General features: G+C 31.8%; 1 protein-coding gene across 1 annotated transcript in view; it reads left to right on the plus strand.

The window, feature by feature from the left end:
- The window catches only part of LOC150101513 (cytochrome P450 2A3-like), a 57740-nt gene extending 41527 nt beyond the window's left edge, over positions 1-16213 (plus strand). Inside the window, exons 10-15 of the mRNA XM_090400818.1 lie at positions 6724-6851; positions 6953-7118; positions 9205-9320; positions 11444-11766; positions 14742-14934; positions 15950-16213. Coding sequence (XP_090256944.1) covers positions 6724-6851; positions 6953-7118; positions 9205-9320; positions 11444-11766; positions 14742-14934; positions 15950-16128 — 1105 coding nt within the window. The 3' untranslated portion in view covers positions 16129-16213. The remainder of the gene's footprint in view (positions 1-6723; positions 6852-6952; positions 7119-9204; positions 9321-11443; positions 11767-14741; positions 14935-15949) is intronic.
- The last annotated feature ends 2136 nt before the right edge of the window (positions 16214-18349 follow it).

Here is an 18349-nt window from a genome sequence, read left to right on the forward strand (position 1 = left end):
CTATGGGCCAAAATATTAGCGAACAATTAGCTGAATTGTTTCTATCACATATAGAATCACGTCTACTCAGCTCTTCCCAACCCCCGGCATCACCTTTTACAACAAAAACGTGGACGATATTCTAAGCATTGGAGAACCAACATGAATCACCACTTTACAAGCGTCCCTTAATGACTTCAGCAACAAACTAAAGTTCACTATAGAAACAGAGCATGAGAAATCCATAAATTTCCTAAACCTAACATTAATTAGAGCAAAGAACAAAATAGCCACAAAAATATTCCACAAATACACACACATATCGGAAATTACCACTTTAATTTCCATTTAATTGTGCAGTCATTTTAGCACAATTTATAAATGTATACAAGTTTTCGAATACGTATACTTATCTCAACATAGAAATAAAGAAATTAACACAGATTTTTAGAAATCGAAATTACCCAACACAGCTAATAATTACGTCAACAAAACAGCGAAAACCCGTCAAAACAATCCAATAACCAAATCAAATTTCCCAACACAAAAAATAAATGCATTTTTAAACATACTGACTATAAATTAGTGTTCACCACGAACCAAAAATTGGCAACACTTCTAAAACCTACAAAATCTCTCATATACAAAGAAATTCTAGAACACCACAATGTAGTTTAAAATATTCTTGGCAACAAGACTGTGACGTCACCTACACAGGTATCGTGATCAGATCTTTATGGACAAGATTACAGGAAAGTTCTGTTACTGCAGCATACCAATCCGAGAACATTTAAGCAATTAGAAACGTAGTAACCATAATACAAAATACATAATACAAAATACAGTAAAGCATAATACAAAATACAGGAAAAACAGAAATAGTAGTTCACGCTCTTGAACAGAGCATACCCAGCAAATCGACAAAGCCGTAATAATACAGGAAAACGAAACAATGCTTAGAATTACGAAAACAATAGCAATAAAATGTGACAAAAATTCAATAAACATTCGCCTCCCCTATATAATCTCTGAGAGTTGGAAGCCTCAAAACATAAAAATTAGGTCACGATCCCGACCAATAGAAAATAACGCAAATACACCCAAGACAAAAACACTAAGCCGACATGACACACTCTCCACTTTTCCCACCAGCTACGAAGACGACGCATAATCGAAACAGCTCACACACCGTTTCTCCCATCCCTAATCTTGTTTCATCATATTCTGTCATTCTCCTTTCTCCAAAAATTTCTATATTTCACCTTCTTCCCAAAGAATTCACAGTCGACCCATGAACCTCGGGTTTTAAATTCACATACCTTTGTCTTCCAAGCAATACTCCAGCATCTCTCTATCTTCATATTTCCAACTCCACCCTTCCTTTCAGTCATACTTCAGCAATAATATAAATTTTTATCACCATACGCCGGACGCCACTCAAAAGTATTCCTTCCTTATATTCTTTATGTTTCTATGTCTTTAAAACATCAGTAATGCTCTAAAAATTGAGTACAAAGCCAGTGACATCATAAAAGCAGTACTTCTAAAGAAAAATAGACAAAATCGCCATAAAAATTAATATTTATCTCGAGGAGCAACATGGAAAATTTTCCGTAAATAATATCTATAAGATTTTTAGATCATTATTTGCATGTTTAACGAAACACTTTTTTTTTTTACATTTATTCTGCAGGTATCGTGCAAATAGTCGTCCTCCTCCAGTTTTTTTTTTTTAATTTTATTTTTAATTTTTTTTTTTAGGAATAAGAACTCTCTTGATATTTGTGTAGAGTGTTACAGTAGACACACCAAAATAAACAGGAAAGAAAAAAGAATTAGAAATCGCCCAGACTCGCGAAATGTTCTCTTTGTGCTCTAGTATCTTTATATATTATTACTTTCTTTATCTAGATACTTTATATCTAATGCACTTATGTGGGATCTATCCAATAAATCTGTATACCTCTAAATAATAATATAAAAGAAAATAAAATTGCTTATTATAATTATATGATTCACATAAATAAAATATTAATAACATCAGTGATAACAATAACACCATTGTTCTCTGCATAAAGATTGGTGCATTTTCTGTTTAGATGGTTATATATGTCTAGTTTAGCGTAAAAAAGCTCAGCATCAACTCAACACTATTAATAACAGTCCTCCATGTAGCAGTGATCTGCACGAAGCTGTATGATGTGAAGTGGAGTAAAGACTAGAGCAAGCACATGACGGGATGTTGCTACACACCTAGTGGATTAACTGTTAGTAACGATGAAAAGCATCACTAAATAAACCTAATGGGTAGTAAACGAGTAATGATCATGGGTGACTTTAATTATCCCAAATGAATCGTATTGCTAGGTTGCAAGTAAAAGAAAGAATGAATATGAAATAATAACTCCTCAATGCAGATGTACAAGAGATTATTCATTCAATGAGCACCAAGTTTGCTGAAAGCTATCAACCACGTGCGTGTGGCACAGAGCTGTTTGCTACCTCTACACTGGATAAGGAAACTATCCAGTGTAGAGGTACAATTATATTATAGAGGTAACGTGATCGCCTATGTACAATATGTGCCATAAGTCCCTAAACCCATACCTAATAATAACAAAGAATGTCAAGATTAATCAGAATATCATAATGACATACTCGTAATTATCACTGCACATCACAACATCTAAACAACCCCTCAGTAACATCGGTATGGGTACCATTGTTCTCTGTACACAGGATAATGGCTTTTCCGGTTAGATGATTTTTATTTATTTATTGATATGCGGTGATTGGTTCCTTCAGTAGTTTTGTTGTTTCCGTCCTTTCTGTAAATATTTAATCAAAATACATTATTCATACTTCATTTTGTTATCACTATCTACCAGTATAAGAACTTAGATGAACATATTGTAAACTACTGCCTTTCCTCAAGTACAGAACACATTACCCTTCATACTCTTGCCGCAATAGTTCGAAAGCATAAAAAAAATTCAACTTAAAATGTGTGCACAATTTTAATAAATTACTGAAAGTGAGTAAATAGTTCCCCCTCTTCTTCTTCTTCATATTATTATCATTTCTAATCAAAGAAAGATTGAATTCATCGATGTGGAAAGTAAATTGCTAAACCAAGATTCGGCCAGTCTCCTCTTTCACCACGAAAGCCGAATCGTTAATGTTTTTGATTTTGTGAAATAGCATTAGACACATTGACCATGTTTTTACTAGTTTAATTAGTAAATTATTTATTTAAATTAATTTATTCAAAGTTTTTATCTAATTTGACTAGTTAAAGCTAGTTTTATTTAGTTTAAATTATTTTTAACATGTACGCATTTTTGTAACTTATAAGATAATTAATTCACAACCTGGGTGAGTATTTTTAGAAGGTAGGCGATGACATGCATTAAATGTTAGTCGAAGACGTGCGATAAGATAAGGATGAAGAATAAATATTTGAATTTTGAAATATGTATACTGAATGGCTGATAATCCATAACAGAGAAGATGATACGTCAAACAGAGAGACTAGGAAAGATTAAGAAATAAGAATTAACATCAGAAAACTTAAAACTAGAGAATAAAAAAAAAGAACAAAGATTATAATATATTCAAAATACAGACACATGATGGTGTGCTCGCGTTTTGTAGAAATCGTCTTCCCATTTTAGAACAACAAAAAAATAATTAACATAGATTTTAGACAGAATAAAAATTAATTTCATTTTCTGCTGCCTAAAAGATGATTTCCACGAAATTGCTTGCACAGTGTTATGCTGCTGGTTTTGTACTTATTAATAAGTTTTTTGTTGTTTAGTTTTATAATTCTTATTTCTTGATCTTTTAAAATCCACAGCCTTTTTTCATTATTATCCTCGCAATTTTTGGTTCTATTCATGTTTCCTTTCGACCATTGGATATATATAATGTATATGTTACATTCACGTATTTATTCTTGATCTTCAACATTTCCATATCATGCATTTTTAAACATTCATCGCAGTGAATGTTCACTACAAACTGAAACCAATTGTGCATGTATACCCATAAACTGAACTTCTACATATCCTTCATGCCAACTTAACATGATTTCTATTGTAATTAATTTAATTTTTATTCTAATTATTTATTTATATTTAAAATTAAGTAATTTTATTTCTCCATCAATATTATACACAAACGTGTATAATACAGACATGTAACAGAAGCTTATTAAATATTTTATGTTAATTGTTTCTACCCATCAACAAAATGACTTCCAACTTATTTCAGTTCTCTCTTCTTGCTCCTCTTGCCTATTGAACGTAATTCATGAAAGCAAAAAGAGATAGTAGTTAATAAGCACTGCTATCCCTCTTCCCCTGGAAAGAATTCGTCCTATATTGATTATTTATTACTGCCCCCACCCTCTATTTATGAAGGAAGACAGATGTTTTTGAAATACGATTTATTATTATTATTATTATTATTATTATTATTATTAAAAGACACCTCCAAGGAGTCAGGGACTAGGGAGGCCACATATTACACGCACCAGTTACAGTACCATTTAATTCATTAAATTAATTCACATTAATTTCGTAAATGTGAATTTTGGAACCGATCTAGATAAGGTTTGAGGATTATATTACTATATCTAGTATTTATCAGTCATAATAAATATCATACATTCATTATCCGGAGTTCAGAACAGTTTAGTTCTTAACTAAACTCAAGCACTAACACTTAACTATCTCGAAGAACTCAGTTCTTCCACTCCTCAAAAAAAAAAAAAAAAAAAAAAAAAATATATATATATATATATATATATATATATATATATATATATATATATGTATATATATATAATAGCAATAAAAATAATAATAAAATCATAACACGGCTTTGAACATTGTCCGTATTGCTACTAACATAATTATCCTACTTTTGGAACTTAACAATATATATATATATATATATATATATATATATATATATATATATATATATATATATATATATATATATATATAAAGCCGTATATTTTTTGAAATTCAGAAATTAATTAAAGAGTATAGTAGTTTTTTTTTCTTTTTTCATTAAACTACTAAAACTACTATAACATGTACATTTTGAATGAAACTGCCATATTCTTTGCATATATAGCTGTTTTAATTAAAAAAAAAACACCTAATTATAATTCAATAACAACTAGGATCTGTATTTTTCTTTTGACCTTCAGTCATGTATTCATTATACATCTGGAGTCGACGAGGCGTAATGTTCTCGTAAGAGTTCCTTTTTTATAAACGTCATTGAACACTATAATGATATAATAATAACGTCCAAACATTTATTACGTCGGTAATAAATGCTTGCTATCTTACAGAGCAAAGTGTAAGAAATATAGAATTTCTTACAGAGAATAAGAAATAGAGAATGCAGAATTTTGTTTAAAGAAATTTAAAGGGGTTAAGAATAAGATTTTCTCTTTACGAAATTATGTGTTATGAATGTAGTTAACTTTTTTTTTTCAATAATAGCCTTTTTTTTTTTTTCTAATGTATAGTTTATAATTCAAAATGATATGTATGCTAATTCTGATTTCGTGATTTACCCCAAAATTCACATCTCTTTGTCGTTCTTTCTTCTAAGATAATCGCTCCTGCGGCCACGAAACTTAGATCAATATGATAGTGATGTTATTTAAGATCTTCAACATCCACCTCCACACACACATACACACACACACACACACGTCATATCACTCTCACCCGCGAAAAATCGTAAAACTGTAGTACGAGGGGGATCCCAAAAGTTCTGAGAACAACTACAACAAAAAGGACTGGTTTGTGTAACAAGGGAAATACTTAAGTTTAAGGGAGATAGTAAATCCCGTATTATTCTATTCTACAGCCGGGTACGAAACTCGGATCGAAATCCAAGAGTTTCATGCCGACGAACTATCGGCAATTCCAAGCGTAAGTAATCACACACTAGGGTAACTCGGAACAAAGGTGGAGCAAGCTCCGTCACAAAATTTACGGGGTTGCGTTTTACATTATGAGAAAATATTAAGGATAGTGACAGTACTTGCTCCACCTTTGCTCCAAGTTACCCTAGTGTTATACTACCCAAGTGATTACTTACGCTTGGAATCGCCGATAGTTCTTCGGCATGAAACTCTTGGATTTCGTACCCGGCTGTAGAATAATACGGGATTTACTAGCTACCTTAAACTTAATTTATGTCGCTGGAAAAATAGTCTCTTGGCTCGTTATCGAAGGGAAATACTTTTTTTTTCTCAGAGGATTGCAAATGATGCAGCAACGTTGTAACAGTGTATATCACTTCGTGGAAACAGTTTCTCACAGTATTCTTTCCATCTGTTTTTGATTTTCAGTTCCTCTGCTAATACTGCTCCAGTCCTGTCTTTTGACATTTAATTTGGACTTAAACTTGTGCTTTAAGTCTCGATGTAAACGAAACATCCTTTAATAATTGTGCTTCCTCATCTGAAACTATATTAGTTCCATGATATTTAAATATTTTAACAAAAACAAAACAAAACTTTTCTTTACATATTTGAAAATTTTGAAAACTCCTGTAAAATTTGGTCGGATTTTTTATCCACCGTATAAGAAACATTAAAATAAAACTTTGTTATTGAATTATGTTGTAACAGCTTAAAGTTTTATTACAAATAATATATTTTATGAATTTGAAATTTGACAACTAATGTGGGTTTGCTTAATTTTCTAGCATGACCATTGGAAGTCGCTATGTTGTATTTACTAATGACTTCGTAAGTACAAAGGAAGCATTGACGAAATCGGTCTTCTTAGACAGGCCGATTGACACTTCACTGAATTTGCTCCCCGAAAGCGAAAGTAAGTAAACTAGATTTTTTATTTATTTTTTTTTTTGAGAAAACTGACAAAATATCTGGCTGATTTTAATCACCCTTTTAACAAGTCTATTTCATCTATAGGTATCGCATCCGAAAATGGTCCTAAATGGCAGGAACAGCGAAGATTTGCTTTGCATGTTCTCCGTGATTTGGGATTCGGAAAAGGTCAAATGGAGGAAAGAATAAAAGTAAGTAGGTCACATCTTAGTATGTTGATGGCAAACTGTCTGAAGAGATATTTAGATGAGTAGATAATTTATAATTATTTTATCATTTCAATCTTCTTTTCACTAAAGCAGGCTAATAAGTTTTCTTCATACTTACAGGATGAGCTATGTGACTTCCTCAAAGTAATTGAAGTCTATAATGGAAAGCCTCATGATATCAAATTTGACCTTCTTTCTAGCTCTATCAATAACATCACTTCCATGTGTTTTGGAAGACAATTAAATGAACAAGAACGGAAATTCATTCTCGAGCTCTTTGCGACTGGAGGCGAAACTTTACCAGCGTTTGATGTGCCCACATTTTTTCCATGGTTGACACCCTTAATTGTGAGGATATTAAAATTTTTGCCAATTGTGAAAAATATGATGGAATTTAATAAATTTCTTAGGTGCGTATGACGTTTGTGTTCTTCATAATACTGCCCTTAAGAGCATTATAACAGTAATTATGGTATATAAACCTGCTTATGTATAGACATGAACCGTTTTCAGATGGTTATGGATATGAACGCTTTACATGTGCAGACACATTTTAAAAGATGTTGTTCGTGTGTATTTTTGGAAAAAAAAGTTGAAGAATGTTGGTAACAAGTTGGATGTGGCCGCTCCCATGAAAATATCTATAGAAAAGACATAATGCAAATGGAATGCTATGACGAAATGCGTGATATGGATCACTATTAAGCCGACTGTCTTTTAGATGACATCATTGATTTAAGAGTGTTTTTTAGCATACCAAATGTGAGAAGAGTATTCAATACGCAATATCAGAAAATCGAAGATTGTTTAATTATTTTACGTTCTTTGCTAAGATACTCTTGTTGTGTGCACTAATTTTCTGAACACATGTTGAAATATAGCTGTACATTATTAGCTTATGTTATTTAAGTAATCCCATTTTCTCTCTGCATACACAATTTCTAGACTTTATATTACTTAACTTTATGTTTTGCTTACGATAGAGTTGCTACTTTGCGATTTTTAAACGGTGCTAACATCATCAACTATGTTGTTGTTGTTGTTATTATTTGAAATTATTAGAACAAAACAGCACACACTATGGAAGTCATTGTTTGAAGCACGGGATTAATTTTAGGTTATTATTTTTATGGGATTCTTACCCACAAAAAGTTGTAAATCACATTTACAGCGCTTGTTGGTGTGTGTGTGTGTGTGTGTGTGTGTGTGTGTGTGTGTGTGTGTGTGTGTGTGTGTGTGTGTGTGTGTGTGTGTGTGTGTGTGAGAGAGAGAGAGAGAGAGAGAGAGAGAGAGAGAGAGAGAGAGAGAGAGAGATAGAGAGAGAGAGAGAGAGAGTTCATTAACATTCGGCCAAACATACAAGCAAAGCGTGTGTTCTCCTAGCCAGTTTATCTGTTTTTCGAGATGGAAAATCCCAATTGAGCGCGAAGAACTTTTATAAGATTCTTTGCGTTTTAGATGGGATTTAAACTTCGGTATTACCAACCAAAATTCATTAATTAATACTGAGTACGGAGGCTCTCATCAACCTACCTGAATTCTGTTTACTATATTATATAAGATCAGTTTGATGTTCGAATAACTTCGTTTTGAATATCGCGCTACCTCAGATGTCATCTCTTGGATCCCCTAATTTTCTAATGTCTTCTCGTAATTGTGCTCTCCAATCTTTAATGAGCTAACTTCTAATTTTTAAACTCATTTCGCAGTTATTTAAATTGATATTAGTTTATACCCTGAAAAAAAAAACAGTACTTGTTAAGATCACAAGTAAGTTCGAAACCGGTCTGGGTAGTGAACCTTCCCATAATGTTCAGTAATATATACGTCTGAAGTGGGCTTTACAGTATAGGATATTGATGAAATTGGTGTGAAGTCTCAACAGTCCCTATATACAAGTAGGTTAGTCGTGAAGATACTTCACGACTAGCAAAGTTTGTTTAACTTATACTTGGATAAAGGATTAAACAAAATATGATTTCTTGACAAGTATACTTCACATTTTTTTAACCGATAGGAAAAACGAATCTTTCTTCAACTACCTATAACGATGTGTTTTAAGTTAATTTTTAAGTTAATGAAAGAACATTTCTTATAAGTTAACGTATTTCGTCTATTGGTTTGCAGAAAAGAAATCGAGACTGTTAAGAAGAATATTGATCCAGATAATGTAGGAAACTATATTAATGCATTTCTGCTGGAAATGAAGGCAAGAGAAAAAGAGCCAAATACTTCATTTAATGGTAAGTATTTACATCAAAACCTACTCCGTGAAAATGCATACTTATTATTCAGTTAGAAAAAAGTATCTGTTAAAATGATTATTGTATTACTATAATGACAAATTACATCAGGTTAATTCATTGTTCACAATGAATAAGATTTAAAATATTTTACAATATAAGTGTTCTTATAAAATATTCTAAATTTTATTCATTGTGAACAATATTGTACTCAGTAGTATTATAAATAGAATTATTGACATCATTCTAAATATCACTCTTAATTTGATTAAATTTAATTGTGTCTGTGTGTGTTTTCAGATTCCGATATTAACTGTTTAAGTTTTCTGGACTTTCATTGTCTAAACCAGTGGTTCTTAACCAGTTCGCGTAACCCACTTGTGTTCCGCGAACTGGTACAAGTGTTTCCCCGATGAAAGATGTCACTTAACTACGAAACATGCCAATCCTGCTTCAAAAACTAAAGATTATTTCAAGAGATTGTTGGACATGCAAGTTAAAGAAGTAAAATATTTTGAAAATTTATGATTAGGCACAACTTTCATCATATAAGGTAGCTGAATAAATTGCTGTAAAATTAAAACCACATACTATAGCAGAGTCTCTTATTTTACCAGCATGTTTGAGAAATAGTAAACATTATGTTTGGTGACGAAGCAAAAAAGGAAATAATGAAAATTCCTCATTCGGAAGATACAATAAAAAATAAAATTAAAGATATGTCAGATGATATTGAGAAAACAGTTACTAATAAACTTTCCAAACAACATTTTGCCATTAGCGGTAAAGCTAATTAACTAGGATTCGATCCTTTCATTAATGAAAACGAAATAGTGAATCAGCTTCTATGCTGCAGAGAACTTACCGAAGTTACAACAGGACTAGATATTTTGACTCTATTACGTCATATTTAGAAAATGTTTAAATTTCATGGGAGCCCTGTGTAGGAATTTGTAGCCATCAGTGGTAGGCTCTATAAAAGGATTTGTTACCCTTGCAAAGAAAATAAACCCAAATATTATATCTACGCACTGTTTTTTTTTTGTACAGAGAATCCCTAGTTTCAAAAATATTACCGGCAACATTAAAACCTGTACTAGACTAAGTTGTAAATATGGCAAATTACATCAAGTCAAGACCTTTAAAAGCACGCCCTTTTTTTAAAAAAAACTTTGTATATGTATGGAAGCCAAGTGCGAATCTTTGCTTTTGCATGAAATAAGATGGTTATCCAGGGGTAAAGTGCTATTCCGAATTTTAGAAATTAAGAAAGAATTATTACCCTTTTTTCAAAATGAAGGTAGAGATGCTTTTGTAAAATGTCTTCAAATTACTTAAATAGCATTAATACAAGTATCCAAAGGAAAAATGAAAATATTTTGACATCCACTGACAAATTATCAGCTTTTCAGAAAAAAAGTATCTCTTCAGAAAAATAGGATATCAGAAAAAATAAAAATAAAAAATACAGTACATATGTTTCCTTCGCCTCATAATAAAAATGTCGACGGAATTATTTCCGTTATAACAGAAGATTTAACAATTTTGGAAGAAAATATTTCAAGTTACTCTCCTTCCTTAAATACACACAATTATGACTGGATACGAAATCCATTTGTTATTGTTAATACATCGAGTTGTGAATTTTCGTTACAAGAAGAAGAACAATTCGTTACCTTGTCAACGGATCGTACTCTAAAAATGAAATAACTCTTGAGGAATTTTGGATTTTTGTCCAAGCCGAACAACCAGCTCTTTTCACAAGGGCACTGAAAATTTTGTTACAGTTTTCAACATCATATTTGTGTGAACCAATATAAAAACTAAAAAGCGTGAAAGCCTTACTAATATAGACAAAGAGATGAGGGTAGCTATATCACATATTAGACCTGATATTGCTGAAATCTGTAAACTCCAAAAAGCTCAAGTATCGCATTAAAATAAGTTCCATTTTTATAAAAGGCAAGTTCACGCATATTTTTATTGTTAGTTTTTTGACCCTAATGCTTATGGTGTTCTCGAATTTTTTCTTATAATCAAAAGTGTTCCGTGACTTCGAAAAGGTTAGGAACCTCTTGTCTAAACTAATGCCAATAAATTAAAATGAAATTAATACATTTAAATGTTTACTAATCTAGGTCTATATTTTTATTTTCATATAGATAATATGCTAATAGGTAATGTTGGAACACTCTTTGCTGCAGGAAGCGACACAACAGCAGTAACACTACTGTGGGCCTTTCTGATAATATCCACATATCCCGAAATTCAACGGCGTGTTCAGGCTGAAATAGATGACGTGGTAGGTAATGAAAGGATGCCATTATGGGATGATCGACTTCGTCTCCCATACACTCAAGCAACTTTACTGGAAGTTACCAGATGGCAAAATACTGCTCCACTGAATATGAAAAGATCGTATGACTCTTTATTTACCAATTATTTTCTAAATTAGAGTACAGCAGTCCCTTTTGCTCAATTGTCTTTTACGTTAGTTATACATAATAATGCATTTGTGAATATTTCATAATAATTATCTTGTAATATCAGCCAATATCAGGTTATGACTTACGGACGAAAAACACAACATTTCATCGCAAGTGTATTTTAGAAATTTGAATATTTGTAATGTTATTAATTGTTACCAAAATAGCAATAACGTTAAAAAAGTCTGATAGTTACAAGTTATTATAAGAAACCAAACATCCGATTGCTCATTTAATGAAATTCAAAACGCAAATCATTAGTCAATGTTATTTAAAAAAAACACGACTAATACAACTTTCTTATTTTGTGTTAATTAGTATAAAGAGAGTGGAAAATGGAAAAAACAAAGGTCTTTCGGAGTTCGATAAACAACATATTGTGTGTACCTGTCTGACTTGAGCCACAATTTGGAAAACAGCAAAAATGATTGGTTTCTCGAAAGGTAAGATATCCTGGCTGTTTAATCAGTGGGAAAATAACCGACATTGCTTTTCTAAGAGACGTACTCTGCTACTAAGACAGTCTGTCAGGAGCGAGATCGTCATCATATGAAAAGGCTTTTACGGACAAACAGAATAATGAAATTAAATGAAATCTGTACTCACCCCCATATCTCACCGAACTTTGTGTAAGGAATTGCAGAGGATCGGTATTGCAGTCGCATGCCTGTACGGAAACCACTGATTTCTGCGAAGAACTGGAAAGTTCGTCTACAATGGTGGTGTTAGGAATACCGTGACTGGACAATGCTATAGAAAAAGCCATGTGATCCAACGAGTCACGGCACACCTTGTTCTGTACCGACAGCAGAAAAAGAGAGTTTGGTGGGAGCACCACGAAACAACGAATCCAGCTTGCCAACGAAACACAACTCAAGTTTCCCGAGGTGGAGTCATGGTTTGGATATGTTCTGTTGGTAGGGAACGGGTCCCCTGATATTGCTTGAAGTTGGGTGTCATCAAGGAATATCTGAACATTGTTTGCCATCAGGTCCATCCTGAAATGTTGACTTTTTTATCCAGTAGGTGACTGTTGTTTTATGGACGACAATGCTACTGAGCAAGTATTTTTCCGCTGTGGTTCTGTGAGCATGAGAGCGACTTACCATCTTTCTTGGCCGCCATAAAACGGATCTGAACCCATTTGAGAATGTATCAGACATATTAAAAAAAAAAAAAAACAGATACAAGAGCAAAGTCCTCTGTCGTCAAATCTGAGGAATTTAAAGGACTGTCTGGAGAATGTCTGATATGTTATAAACGTAGATTCAATCCAACACCTTGTAGAATGTATGCCTAACAGCAAATGTGCTGTAATTCAGGCTAAAGGAGGTTCAACACGGTATTAAATATAATTTTCTATTTCAGTTGCTATTTTGATTCAAGGAAAAGACTAAAATTACAGCAAATAAATTATTTAACGCACTCATAAGGAGAATTAAGCACAATATCTTCTAAAATTTTGAAACTCCTATACAGTTTGTTTAGGTTTCTATAAAAATTAGCTTTTATTTTTATCCATCAAGACCCATAAAGAAAGTGTTCGTCAAGACCTATTGTAGTTTCTTTGAAAGTCCTGTTCTCATTTACTGAAAATTCTCCTACATTTTCTAGAAACACATAGAACTTCAAAACAAGATTTAGCGGGGGGGATTATATTATTACCCACAGATATTTTAATTAGTTTTCTTGTGCTTCCTTTACAAAGTCGCAGACTATATACTAGACAAAGTATATAGTCTACGTATATATACTAGACATCTGAAGAACACTGCACTCTTATTGTAAGCTAATTTTTCTTATACAAACTCTACTAAGTAGGCCGTCAAGTCCATAGGGATATTCACCATCAGAAAAGAGAAATGACTGTCTGAAAATTTCTCAATCTGCAGAAAATATCCTGCTCAATACCCATCATGACTATGTTAAATAATTTATTATTGGATATTAATTTCAATGTATTTTCATTGACTTCTGACAGTTACAGAACAATCTTTTCTTTCTATGCAACATGTACTCGTATTATAACACGGGGTATAATTTACAATTGTCATTCTGCACACATTTACAATTCTGCATATATGATATGCATTGCTTTTCAATGTAAGTGAATTTTGTTTCATTTTATGTTCTTCTACTTATTTCATATCCTTACCTGTCTATATTTCGTAACACACAATTATGAGGCACAGCACACTGACCGTGTCTGCAAGTGGGGAGTGGATCGACTTAAAAATAAGTTTTATCCTATAGTTCCTTCATTTGCACGTCTTAAACATTATTAGTTCCTAAATCTTGACAAGTGAATAAATAAAATCTGTCTAAATACTTTGAAATATCACTTTATAGGTGTATGTTATAATGTAAGCCTATTCATATGACTGACGTATTATTAAAGAGTATAATTATGGATAGATCTAGTTCTTTCTTGTCAGAGAATGCGTGCATTCTCTGGTCTGTTTAATGATAAAAAATATCCCTCGCTCCTTATTAGTGATGCAAATTCCTTCTCATCTGGGTACTCTTATAACTGTCCCCTCGTTTAAAAACGATCACAACCAATTTTTTTCCATTTAATACGAATAGTTTCTACTGAATGCACCTGTGAGGAATGCAACATAGTTGTGTTCATTTATTAGATAACTCTAAATGAAATTTCTTAAGTTCCTTTGGATTCTATGAAATCATTCCACCAGTTTCAACTTTTACAACGGTTCCACTTGGTTGAAGGTGTAAAATTTGCGTTATTCAAAATATATGGAAATATCACAAACATATTGCCCGTTAAGATGCTTAAGTTTGTATTCATTTTAATCAAATTCCTGAAACGGAAAATCAGGTAGAGATTACTGTAAGAAAGGTCAACTTTAGAAAACACGAAATTAAGAGAATGTTTTCTATATAATGTTTTTATTATTATTATTATTTTCATATTTATAGAGCATCTGAAGACACCACGATAGGAGGCTATGATATTCCCAAAGGAAGCATTGTTATTGCCAACTTTTGGGCTGTACATCATGATCCCGACTACTGGGATAATCCAGACAAATTCTTTCCTGACAGATTTTTGTCTTCAGATGGTAAAACAGTCACAAAACCAGAATGTCTCATACCCTTTTCAATGGGTAGGTCAATGCTTAACATAAGATACTTGTTCGAATATAAAATAGGAAAATGTATTCATTATTAATTGAATTTATACACATTTCAACAGCCGTGTGATACGTACTGCATAACTGTTTAATAGAGATATTCAGTCTTCCTTAATTATCATAATTAATATAATCAGAGATCGCCAACGTACTGTCGCGAAAGTATAAAACTCTTAGATTTGTAAATTCCTTGCCTCTTTCAGATAAATATATACTGTACTGCAATTATTTGTTCGCCTTTTATTCCTATTATTCTATATCAGTTAAGCTCTTCTAAATGCACAATTTGTCCCAGTAAACAGCGTCTCTACTTTCCATGCAACAGACTGTGAGATGGATATGACTGTGTTTAGGTAGTAAGTGATTTTTATTGCTTCGTGTGAGACCAGTACTGTGATTATTGGAAACAAATGGTGGCAAAACGTCCACGGTGACAATAATATTTTACATATGTTTTAAAATTCAGATGTGCCTCTACGTAATCTCAGAAAAGAGTTATACATCACATTCAACGTTTTATAACTCTATATTTTAATGATTTTACATTTCCTAAGAGAATGAGCGTTCTGCAGCTAGCTAAATAACATTGTCATAACTTCTCAAGGAAGGTCGGGATGCTTTAACACAAAACATCCTCATGGGAAATTTTATATAATTTCAAATACTTATTAAATTCGGAAACATGTGTCTCTATAAAGAAACTGATTTTTTTTTATTTTATTATTATTTCGCTTGTTAATGCAAATTATTCAAAATTATTTAAAAACAGTTATAAGAAATTTATATATTTTATATAAATTATTTAATTTCATAGAATAATTCTGAAATTACTTCAATGAATTTATTTGTGAGTATGATTTCTTGCAACCTGAGTCGTTTTAGATGAAATCTCTTCATGGTAAATTTATGATAAAATATTTGTTTGATTATGTTTATTTCTATGTTAGCCCAAGTAATGGTTGAGTGTTTTCTGCTTGTTTCTTTTCAGGTAAAAGGTCTTGTCCCGGAGAAAAGATGGGTCTTGTTTCAGTGTTTCTGTATTTTGCAACGATTCTTCAGAAGTTTGATGTCAGGTTACCAGAAGGGGCATCAGCTGATTTCGAAGGATATTTTGCTCCTAACTTCAATCCGAAACCTCAAAAATTATGTTATACGAGAAGAAAATGAAGAATAACGAAATCAATACAATAAAAAATTGATTTTGTGTTGTATGTTCTTGTTTACATTTCGATGAACTATTAAACTTTTATGAATTACAGTAAAGTGATCAGTATTGTTTTCAATACACTGAACTTTTATTGTATTGACAATGAGTTGAAAGGTGTCACAGATTCAGGGAATTATTCATGATTATTGGCTGCACACCTCATGTCTGCAATTAGTACTGTTAATAGTCATGTAGAAGCCCTTCATGATGAGTTAATAAACTAAAAAATTAAAATAAAATCTTTAATCCTTTTGGCTGCTACAAATATATTATCTACAAAGCAATTTTTTTTCTTTTTCTACCCACTGTTGAAGGGTAGGTCGAGGAACGAAATATTATTTAAGGATATAATTTTGCAAGATGTATTTAGCAAACTAACGAGAGAAATTATCATTTTAATATATAATAATGTCTATTAATAGAGACATTTTTCACAGCAACGATACCAATTTTATGCTATTCTGAGATAATAAGAACAGTAAACAGTCTTATCAAACAAAATATCGATTTCATTTTTTTTTTAAGTTGTAACCCGATTCCTCCCCCATTAGAATTGTAGCCTCATAGCTTTAATTGCTTAGGTCGTAATACAAATTGATACAAAATGAAACCTGAGAAATCAGAGGTAGATGATGTAGAATCGATATTTTTAAATTTTGAACAGTTTTGACCAAATCCCGACATTTAGTTGGATTTGATTTCGAACTACACTTCACGACATACTGTAGGTCTGTGAGTAAGCATGAATTAAGAAATCTAATTAATCATAATTTGGTTAGGAAACAAAAACTGTGGGAAATAGAACAAACGAGATTAATGATTTTTTTTTTGATTAATTTTTTCTCCTACCGGAGAGTAAATTTTGTAGTTGTGACTATAACTACACATAGAAAAACGATCACTTTTAAAAATCTTACAAAAGGCTTTTAAAATTTCATTCATGTGTGCGTTGAAAATACAGTTTTATGTATACAACATGGATATTACTAGAAATGCTCTATTTATAAATCTTTAGTTTTGTTAATCGTATGCAACTAAACGTCGCTACAAAAATTTCTTACGTGAAATGCTATGCCAGGTTTGTTAGTTTACCAGACAGACGATTGCATTTTTTATGCTATTTGGTTCTTCAGAAATAACTAAAATTGGACTATAAGCATGGAAATCCTAATATTGAAATAAATATTAGGTTCTAATTGTAAATATTATCTTTTTTTATGTTGCTCCCACACATATTAAGCCTATAGTACATTTTGTACGGTGGGTGGGCTAAAGATTTTTCAATTTTTTATCAATGTCATTTTTTTTGTATTTTTAATTTATTTTAAAATTCTTCGTATGACGAATAATTAAAATTTGCATTTTATAAGCTCGTCACTTAGGACAGCCCGAGCCCTCCAATGAGGGATTTTTTTCAAGTATGTATTTTTTGAGCGTAGATCCGTGTGTGTTCACGGACCGAGAAAACCTGAGTTTCCGGGTGAAAAAAACTATCTACCTCCGCATGGACAGTGTATCATGAATTTATATAAAGTAGAAACGTGGCACAACCAAACTACAAAAAACATGTAATCAAAATAAATATTAAATTATGAAATAAAATTAATGTAAACATACAAAAGGACGGATATTATTTCTGGGAAAACTTCCATGTTGCTCCTCTTAACAAACTATTATATTTACGGCTATTTTGCCTGCTTCTGTTTAGGAGTCTCTCTAAATTACTAGCGTGCAGTTTAATAAGAAAAATAAGAAATATTTTTATCTAATAATAAGAAATAAGAAAAAGACTAATAATAAATCTGTAGTACTCATGCATTTGTATGCTATATCCCTTATATATTTGTTGATTATATATATATCTAAAACTATACTTTAAATTGTAATTAGGTTTATGGCTAATCAATAAGGGAAACTTCAATTTCACCAAGTTTTGCTGTTCAACACTACGTGTCATCTCAAAGAGAAAAATATGATTCTTATTTTGTTTATTTATTAAATGAGCAGAAGTTGTTGCAAAAACAATGCGATCGCAGAAATTATGCTTCAATTCAACTTGAGCTACATTTTCAACACGTTCTCATTATAACTACCTTACGCCCGCGGCTCTTAAAGACATAGCATGACTTCTTAACAAAAATGCATATGAAAGAGAAGAATTAATGAAGTTTTTTCACTTGC

Source organism: Typopeltis vanoorti, chromosome 11, assembly GCF_054136105.1.
Source record: "Typopeltis vanoorti isolate ZY-2024b chromosome 11, IOZ_Tvanoo_1.0, whole genome shotgun sequence".
Classification (NCBI taxonomy): Eukaryota; Metazoa; Arthropoda; class Arachnida; order Uropygi; family Thelyphonidae; genus Typopeltis; species Typopeltis vanoorti.